The sequence below is a fragment of the Styela clava genome, chromosome 3 (genome assembly GCF_964204865.1).
Source record: "Styela clava chromosome 3, kaStyClav1.hap1.2, whole genome shotgun sequence".
Classification (NCBI taxonomy): Eukaryota; Metazoa; Chordata; class Ascidiacea; order Stolidobranchia; family Styelidae; genus Styela; species Styela clava.
The window spans coordinates 19,754,594-19,764,905 of record NC_135252.1 but is presented as its reverse complement, the minus strand read 5'-3'; the positions used below and the strand labels follow the sequence as shown (position 1 = coordinate 19,764,905).

Sequence of the window (10,312 nt, the reverse complement as noted above, 5' to 3'; positions counted from 1 at the left end):
TTTTGGACACTGAATGGATCGTTTTGTCATTATGTTGTTGGTGGTGTTTTTCTTATGCGCTGTTCTGCGTTCTAATTTTGCGAACTCGTAGCTCGACTCATTCTCTTTTGATAAGGGGTATGTATGGCTTAGCGGTGTGGCGCATGGTGCTAAGCGTTCGATAGGAATACGCTCGCCACCGCTCCTTTGATTACCCTACGTGGATCCGCATCCCGTGCGGGGATAGTTATGTGAGAGAGGATTTTAGGACTCCTCGTCGCCGTAGGGTAGTTCAAGTAACAGCTGGTCGGTTACAGCTTCCTCCATTCCGTGATTCCGAAAACAAATAACGTGCTGATTAAATTCTAGAAAGAGACTTGTAACAGGACGAGAGGCCGTGGTTTGCCATATGATTAAGCTGCCTCATCGACTTTTCTCTCTCCTGGGATAAATTTGTAAATCCTATTTTATCTTAAACCGGAGTCTACTGTAAAATTCACAACTCAACAGCCCTGGTTGCAACAGCAACAAAAAAAACGCAAAATACATTTACCTCACCCTAGAAGTTATGTTGGAAATTCGCCACCACGCTGCGTGAATAGGAATAACTCGAAACAGGTCGAGTTAAATGTTGTATAAACACCCCTGGAGGTTTGAGTTTTAAGTTTAAGCGAATGTGACTCATATGTATTCATGGTTCTGCTGTTTTCCTCGTTTGATTTTCGAAACTGATGCCATAGTCCAGTGTTTGAATACCCATTCTTTTTTCAGATTCATATATATTGCAGTGTCACATTGTAAGCACGATTATGTACAACACACTCTAATAATAATAATAGTATATAAAAGCACACAAAAAAAGTGAAATTATGATGGTCTCTGACTCTGATATATGTAACACAGGACTTCTCATACTCTGAAGTAAAATGACAACTGAAATAAAAACATCAGCGTGACTGCATTGCAAACTAGAGCCGAACGATCATCGCTCATAAATAACCCCTCACTGGTCTATTATCCAGTGTTTGTGATCATTGCCACATATTGGCAATAAGAAAGAAAAGTTTGACAGTCTCGAATGCAATACATTTAAAGAATTAGATTAGTATGGTCAAAAAAAATCGCCGATGGATATAAAACATGGCCACCTTGCGGTCCATACAAGAAACAGGGATAATCCATACTTGCAGCAGGTATTGAATAATAAATAGGATTATTTTAATTAACACATGACTGCAAGACTCCAAAAGAGGCATGGTTCGCTTGAATTTTGTGCAACACAATGCCTGGTTTTCGCAAAGAGATCATTGGCCAATACCATGTTACCATGGAGATAAAAAGACTGTCCTTTCGAGATGTCAGAATAAGGAAATAGTTTGGGAAATTTGATGTGCAATCGGGATTCACATTTCATTCAGCACACCTGCAGGTACTCCCGTAGTATGTGTACAAGGTTATGGTTAGGGCATTATTTTATTCCGATTTTTCCTATTTTAGTTCTGTTACGAGTTCAGGGACTGCCGGTGAAAGCCAAGTGAATTCCTGTGAAGTAGGCGTACAAAATTAGTTACCTCCATATTGGTACACACACTTCTGGAGCACCCACCTGCATGCCTTCCTAATAATAGGAAGGGCAAATGCACAGAATTTTAGATAAAATAATATTATAGGTACTACAAATAATGTCTGCTATATATACCTACATATATATTGAAACCCCAACAAATGAATATTACAAAATAAAACAACATGAGAGTGGAAAAAAAATGTGTAACCGATGGTGTTTCATCAATTCTGCAACAGCTCAAATGTTACCATAATTACTTAATATATTTATCGGTCAAAGGTCCATTTCGAATAAGTAGTAATTTGACTCAAATTACTAAAAAAAAGTTGGGGGGAGGGGATGAACCATTGGCCCTACGCCACAGAAATCTCTTGTTATCACAAATAATAATATTCACCCTAATGTTAATATTCATATTTCAGCAATGTAAATAATTTAATTGTAGATTTTCTAACGAATAAACAGACTAATGCATTAAAATTTAGTATTATCCTATATTACCAATGAAAAATGCTTTTAGTTTAAGTTATCCTAGAAGGCTCGTTGCTGTAATAAACAATAATGCCACCTTCTTACAGTGAGGCATTGTAAACCCAGTCGGCTGCAGGTAAATTGTGTCCTCATATTGAACATGTCATGCATTTATACGTAATAAATAAAATAAAAAAACACATAATTTGACTGCAACAATCTTAATAGGTTATGTGAAAAAAACTAAATTAGTAAAAAACTACATTAGGCGAAGCATAAAAATCCATGGTTTTATTTTGGTTGGTGGGAATTCAACACAGCAGCATAAGACAATCAAAACTGTTGGGCACACAACATATATGGAGGTCGGGAGGACCAATACCAGCGTATTATATATTGCTTAGTATTCAGTGGAATATCGTTAAATCTCTCGCTGATTTAAAACTCAGAATCAGACGCAAGGAAAATTGATATATATGATCATCTCCGAAATGAACAATATTGCAAAAAGAAAATACCATGCATAAGAGAAATTGAATTTTGTATATTGTAATACAGATGGAATAATAGTTTATCAAATTGCCTTTGCAAAATCCACTCAATGAAAAAATATATTCATGTTACAATTTATAAATGTCACAATTCCAGTTGTATATTCCAATACAAACAAATCATTTGAAGTTCATCCCCACAAACCTATTTGAGGGGGGGGGGCGTTCATGTGTTTCACCCTGAGTGGAGAGTCTTTATTTGATTTACCCTGTGGAGGGGATCTTCATTTGATCATCTTTTGCTATACAAGTAAGCTAATATAATTAATACAATGCAGGGAAACTTGGAGTAGATAAAGTATTTCGACAACTAATAGTCAACTATCTGATACATATAATAGGATTTGGCCAAGTTTAAGCACCGTGTTTCAAGTAAAAATAACTGCATACTAAATATATATCTGAGGATACATTCTGAATAATAATAATGTCAAAGACACCAAAGTCTATAATTATTTCGAATGCTTCATAAAATAGGAAACATCTATATTCCACTGCCCATTAGTGGTAGTTAATGTATTACCAGTAATATCTCATGCTAAGGCTTTTGTGATCGTACTTCAACTCACATGCAGAGTGATTCCCAAAAACCAGAACCCAGGGCGTTTGAAACATATCATCAAGAAAACATACCTTTTGTGCAAAGCGTCCGAACTAATGAAACTTCCAGGTACAATCATATAAAAACAGAAATTCAAGTGTTAATAAATTTTCATAAAAAATTATTGTTTTTTGGGGTCAACATGTGTAAAGATGATACACTATGTATGTTGCAATTATCAGAGCAGATTGAATTCTATATTAGAGTTATATAACAGCAATAATAATACACAAATGACAACTCCGCAACTGCACTCCCGCAAATATATAAAGGTAACATGTATTACACCATCGTTTATTTACCAGCCAAATCTATGAGAACCATAGCAATAATGTGCAACTGTAATAAAATAAGGATTCTACTGCATTTTTTATTTCCTGTGAACTGACTTGTATATTCCAAATATATCTACAAAAACGCATGATCGCACAAAATTCTGTCATTTTCTATTTTAATATATAAATTGTTATTATTATAAGTCAGTTCGAAGATAACGTTTCGATGCTTCGTAAAATCTCATTCATTTAATAATTGATGAGTCACTCAATGATTACTCATCATAAAAATTGACTTGGATTTGCTTTTGGATCTTTCTGGTTTCGAAATCGGACAGCTAGGTACACTCCCATCAACTGAAGAGAAAATATGAATAGATCAGTTTGGCCATTGGTTCTCAACCTTTTTCAATGTCAGAGCCGCATCTCAACTTTAAAGTTGTAGGGGGCTGCATAACAAACAACCCAAATTAAAATAGCAACAAAATAAAACTCGATTATGTAATTTGAAACTGCAAACAATAAATTCGGTGTACTGAAATGCAGGCTAAACATTGTGAGAAAAACTCATAATAGAAGGTTTAAAAGTTACACTCAGATCTACCTAATAGCTACGAGTGGAGGGCAACTCTCCAACTGTCCTAATTTTTCAATCGTATTAAAAAATTACTTTATTGGGTGAATAATAATAAATTAACAGTGAACAGCAACAGTGAGCCACGGTTGAGAATCACTGAGTTAGATTGGATTGGATATGGACATTGTTGAGACTTATTGTAATAATCAAAATTCAAAATGTTGGAATGAACATTCTTTTTAAATAATTTTCATAAACTCAAACTCAACACATATTTAATAAATGGGAGAGGAAGCCCATGAGATAAATATTTGCATATACCCTCTTGTCCAGTCACCAGTTCATGCAGGGTTTGGGAATAGTAAACAAGAACTTTGTTTCAAAAGCTTGGTGGTGAAGGAATCTATTCGACTAGTCGTTACGTGAACCATCAAAAGGGTGTTGAAAAAAGGGTTCCCACGTACTAACACAGGGGTTCCCAATCTTTTATGGCTTGTGGCCCCTTCTCAAGGCTTTTAGTACTCATGGTCCCACTGTTTGTTATTCCTGTGATGTTTGAAGTGTTATTTTGATTGGTAGATTCCAAATCCCATTATGATAAAACAATTTGCTCAATGAAAACACCCTGTGAAATAACTTTATCAAAAAATGAAACTTGTGAAGGGAAAAGTAAAATCAGCTTTGTGACTAGCATTGTGACTTGAGCTAAGATTTGAAGCCCAAGCCAGACCCGACCCGAAATTCGAGCATTATGTTCGGGTCGGGCTTCTCTATCGCTGACTTTTTTGAATGAGGCGTTTCGTCCTGGTTTTAGCCACAAGAAATCGTGGTCTGGGGAAAAAAAACCGAAGTTGTCTCATGAACACGACACATACTGCACTAAACTCTTGCAATTCATTGAACACCTAAATGAATTTTCGGGTTTTTCTCAGGCTCGGGCCTGCAAATCCAGTTAATTAGTCGGGCTCGGGTCAGGTTTACTACCCACGGGCCTGGCTGGAATTTTGGGCCCGTTCTTACATTCAAATGTGACCCCCTCTCCAACTGCGACTAGTGGCCCCCTTGATGGGGCACTGATTGGGAACCGCTGACCTAACACTTAGCATAATGCGACAGCCAGGTAGACAATGATAATAGCGACGTTAATCCACAAGTTACTGATCACTTATTAACTCTCAAACAAATATACACACTCTCCTGTACTTTTACTAGACAAAGTAGCAAATATAAAAAATGAGACTCACCTCCATCAAACTGAAGAAAAAGCCAATTCCACCAGTTGCAACCAGCAATGTACTTACTCTCTCAGTTAGAACAACGCTGCATGGCTGACACTTTGGTAAATCTGAATCCTTTGAAACCTCTTTGACACAAGCTTTCAGCTATGATGAAAAAATGTAAAAATATGTTGAGAATAAGAGGATCGGTTCTTGTAATTCTAAGAGAATCAGTGACTAATGTTAGCCTGTAAAGTTTTTCAACGCTTTCCCCCAAATTATTACTCCAAGCAATGATGGGCATGGATGATAACATATTATTATCAAAAACGCACCAGCATAGGTGATACCAGTGCTATCCATTAAAGACCACCACAGTGATGGCTGAAACTTAAAAAAAGGACTGCTTATCCAACATTTGGGCCCTCATCCTACTCAAGTGAAGTCCCTGCAATATCTAATATCTGCATCCTCAGCTGTGTGGCGCATCATGCTGTGTGGCGCATCATTGCCTTAGTGAACAAACAATTGCGTTAGCACACTTGTTAAACAATATAAAGTCAAAGCAGAGAGTGTTGTAAACATTTCCCACTACTGTTATCAGTTATATTTAGATTCTAAATATAAATAGATTTTAGAAATTAGATTTTATATCAAGTTCCATTAACCATGGAATATCCCAAGAAACATAAAGTTGACAGAGAGTGTCGAGCATTTAACAAAGATTGGATACCGAAGTATATTTTGTAATAATCCGGCCCGCCGAGGACTTCATTTTCCCACATCTAGCCCGCCGACTAGAGAAGTTTCCCACCCCTGGGCTAACTAGTCCCATACCAGACATGGACTGGTAACGGGACAATAGTCCATGGTTCGCCATACGATTAAACAATATTATCGGATTTTCTCTCCCCCAGGAAAATATGTAAAATCCAATACTATATATCGATAGTTGCTTGCACAGAGCCTTACTCAAGGTCGAGTCATAAAAAAATTCCAAATCAACAAACCACCTCATTTTCGCAATGGTTTGTAATGTCGTCATTCATCAAATCAGTTTCGTTCCATCCACAGCAATGAAATAATGTCTCTGCTGTGTCGGTCACTTCTGGTTTGCTTATGTTCCATGCACCTTGAAGGAGTGCTTTCTAAAAATGGAATTATTTAAGTTGTTCAATAACTGGGTGCTAACTAACTTAATATGTATAATATTCCGGGTTTGAAATGGCCATTAACAAACAGTCAAACATTACAATTTTTATGTTTCAATCCACGTCTTTACATTCAAACAAGCTTCCTATACTACTAACAGCATTATTACCTAATGATAGACATACAAGGAGCTACCATTATAGGCCGAAACATCAATGCAGTGAGCCTAAATTAAAATGATTGGAACAAGATTTCAAGAACTTCTACAGTCGGAGAAGCGAAGCAGCTGTGTGTGGCAGTAGATTATAATCATGAGTAGAAAAAAAATGTAGAACTATTAATCAGTCTTCTTACCTCATCAGATTTAGATAATGCAAGACAGGCAATTGATACAGAGAACTGGATGAGGAACAGGAGAAACAAAACTACAAAGTACTGATATTATGTGAGTCAAGGATTTTTTTCAACTATTATTCTATGAGGAATCAGATTGGATATCAAAATTATAGTTTCCAACAATATTCAAATAAGCAACTGTGTTTGGAACCAGATATTGGTATATGAAATGGCGTAGTATAAAAGTATTTGATTAAAAAAATGACCAAATTAGCTATTAAAATGTATCTTCCTTAAATATTATGTATTCTCTATTAAAAGTGTATATGATTACTGAACAATAAGTTATCTGGTAAGAGAATTCCTTGTTAATACAATATTCTGACCTCCATATCATTATTTGCGGTATTTATTTATTGAAAAATGGGCACCCTCGAAGTATGTGAACCAAGATGGTGGACACCGGAACGTAGTATGTGTACCAGGTTAGAGTTAGGCCATAATTTCATTCCAATTTCCCTTATTTTAGTTTTATTACGAGTTTGGAGACTAGTCAAGTGACTCTCATAGTATTTGTACCTTTTATTATGGCATAACCCTAACCTGGTACACATACTTCGGGAGTACAGAAAATTATAGATTATTCAGATGTAACTCTTATTTAGTATTCGATCAAAGATGTTTTACTGGATCTACAAGTACTAATCTATCATCTAAGTCAGTGGTTCTCAAACTTCTTGGTATTGCAACCCCATCCGAATGATCAAGTTGCGACTCCCCATGAAAAATGTTTTGATACCTTTTAATAAAAGACATTTATGAAATGAGTTTCATTAAAATTATGCCTGAAGAGAACTGCTGTGGTGTCAATATTGAGTCGTTCGAATCAACACGTAGACGAAGTGCTGAACGTCGCTCAACATTGATCGATATGCCCAAGTTCATGAAAGGATTAGAAATGAATAATATGTATGACTCGAGCTGACCCGACTCAGTGTTTGTGATGTCATAATTGGAACAGTATTAAATGACCCGGGCCGTGACGTTAGTGAGGTCACATATAGATAAGATTGATTAATTAGTATATTGCCATCTCCAGTTTTCAAGTGTGATTTAAACGAGAATAAAGGGAATTTTGACTTCTACACACCGCAGGAACAATTCCACAAAAGAAGAAAAGTTTTGCGATGCCCTATCAATATTGAAACGACACACTTGGGCGACGCGACGCCCAGTTTGAGAACCACGGATCTAAGCAGTGGAATTTTCATCCAAGTTTATGAAATAAATTTTATAATGAACACAATTTAAATTCATTTAAAACCCAAAATAAAAAGATAAAGCAGGGCATATTTTAGGTATAAATTATGATTGGCAAGCACTTGGCAAACTAAGAGTATTTCTCATTTTTATACTCTCTGAACAAGGTATTAAAAAAGCAAATCCGTACGAGCAATTAGAATTAAACTCCAATTCATGATAGTGCAAGCAAAAGCTCACCCAATAATTTCACAGTGGCCCAGCGCTTACCTACTGTACCAGGAGGCAAGATTATAATGCAAGATTCATTCAAAATTTTTCAAACCCTAAGTTTTTTTCTAAAGGATACAAAGAACAGCAGCACTTGGTGATGCTTTGATGAGGCGATCAATCCAAGTATTGATATGAAGAAAAGAAATAATCCGCAAGCTATTATCCCTGAAAAATAACAAACCATCAGTCAATAATGTGATTTATCTGAACGTAAATTCCAGACAGTTTCATTTTAAACTACACAGTAAAAGTCATGGTCGTATACTTCCACTTTCGCAGAGGCAATCATGCATGGAAATAGATCATTTAAATTTAGAATTGGAAAAAATTCCAACCAGAGAACAAAGACTTATCGATCGAAAGTTAGGGGATCCCCCAAAACAGCGCTCTTACTCCATAGTGACACCTCGTGTCCCATCACTAATTAAATAATAACTCGCTAATTATACGACATAATTCATCCAAAATCAATAGGCTTCTGGTCCGACATATGATGAATGCACGTGCAAAACCTGGAGCAGATTCAATCTCGCTTTTGTGAGATATCGCGTGCATCTAACAGAGAGTGAGATATCGCGTGCATCTAACAGAGAGACAGACGAATACCTATCAACATACTAACATTAAAATCGATAAGTAATAACAACATCATTGCAGTAAGTCATGCTCAATTTGTGGTATTACAGATTGAGTATATCAATAGACAATACAGTAATAACAGATACACAACAACAAAAAAATTGTACAGACCTCCTGCAATTTCAAAACTGTAAATATATCCTGCTGCTTTTGCATAAGAAGCCGTTCCAATAAGAACGAAGGAAACAAGCTAAAAATAAACAAACAAGTAATTAAATACACTTACGCACCAACTATAGCAGAGGATGGGAATTTTCATGTTTATTCAGCTACAGATAAGATGGTTTAAAATTATTATGGAGCATGTCTGTCATTTTGTATTCTGACCAGGTCTGACATGGAATCAGTACAGAAGTTGGAAGTTGAACACAACAAGGGTCATGTGGCCTACCATGTTCTGTAATTATTTTGTATCGGATCATTTAAAATGGGATTCTTTCCTATGAGGCTATGGCTCTCTATGTTTTAATTGCAGATCAATGGCAAATGTGCTGTGACTGTGTTACCAATACTGGCATGTTTTGTGCAAGATAGATTTATTGATTTGTCAACCAAAAACAAATAAAAGAAAAGATACATACAATAAATAGACACTGCTTTTTGATAAAGACTAAACAAAATTACAGCGCTACACAGAGAGGAAACAATATTGCGAAATGTGTATTTTTCGAAGATGAAAAATTGTCATTTAATATTAAACAATGATTACGCTTCAAATATGTATCATAGGAAAGCTGGGTTTTCTGTAAGATAAATGTTATTAATTATGAGATCAACCATTGGGAATATTACTGATAAATATAAACTGGAGCCATTAATAAAAAATATTTTTCTAATCAAGGATAAAAATTTAATACAGTAGTATGTTATTGAATACTAAACTAACCGATGAAGAATACTCACCAAGAACAAAATGTTCAACGCTGTGAGAGCATTTTTCGAGCAATTAAATCCACCACACATTGTGAAGAATAGAATGTGACTTTATATTAAAAACTTCAGAATATCAGAACAAAACTTCTATCTGAATGGAATTGAACAACATCCGCAATAAAGTCAATATTTTAAACTTTATTAATAAACTAGAATGCAAAATATGAAAAAGGTTTAATTGTTAGAAAGTATGGCACACTATCCAAATTTCCCTCTATTTGGTTCAATATAACAAACACTCCACGTGTCTCACAAACGAGGAGCATCTGGCCAGACGGCAGATGAGTCATATTGCGCCATGCTCTTGTCTCCAAAATAAACCTAAATTAATTGTGGCCATCACGTGACCAAAATTGCCGTTTTTTTTCCTGACTATTGAAGGAACGCATTTCATGATGGAATAAACCAGTTTGAATTTCAGGGACTTATTTCAAAATACTTCGGATTCCGTGTAATATGCGTAGCATTCCAAAATTTTCGG

The 10,312-nt window shown here is 35.7% G+C and overlaps 1 protein-coding gene across 1 annotated transcript; it reads right to left on the bottom strand.

The window, feature by feature from the left end:
• Positions 1-738: 738 nt before the first annotated feature.
• Positions 739-9,977, bottom strand: LOC120342266 (tetraspanin-13-like). The gene is made up of 7 exons (XM_039411032.2): positions 9,802-9,977; positions 9,010-9,088; positions 8,336-8,424; positions 6,745-6,825; positions 6,252-6,386; positions 5,266-5,403; positions 739-3,801 (listed from the first exon to the last, which is right to left on the bottom strand). The coding sequence occupies exons 1-7, from the start codon at positions 9,859-9,861 to the stop codon at positions 3,727-3,729; spliced, it is 657 nt and encodes a 218-aa protein (XP_039266966.2). The 5' UTR covers positions 9,862-9,977; the 3' UTR covers positions 739-3,726.
• Positions 9,978-10,312: the final 335 nt, after the last annotated feature.

Bases quoted from the DNA above. Each gene is read 5' to 3' on its own strand.
- LOC120342266 (XM_039411032.2), bottom strand. From the start codon at position 9,861: ATGTGTGGTGGATTTAATTGCTCGAAAAATGCTCTCACAGCGTTGAAC. The intron at 8,425-9,009 runs GTCTGTACAATT...GTTATTTTTCAG, and splicing joins CAGTTTTGAAATTGCAGGAG to GGATAATAGCTTGCGGATTA. The intron at 6,387-6,744 runs GTAAGAAGACTG...TTCCATTTTTAG, and splicing joins CATTATCTAAATCTGATGAG to AAAGCACTCCTTCAAGGTGC.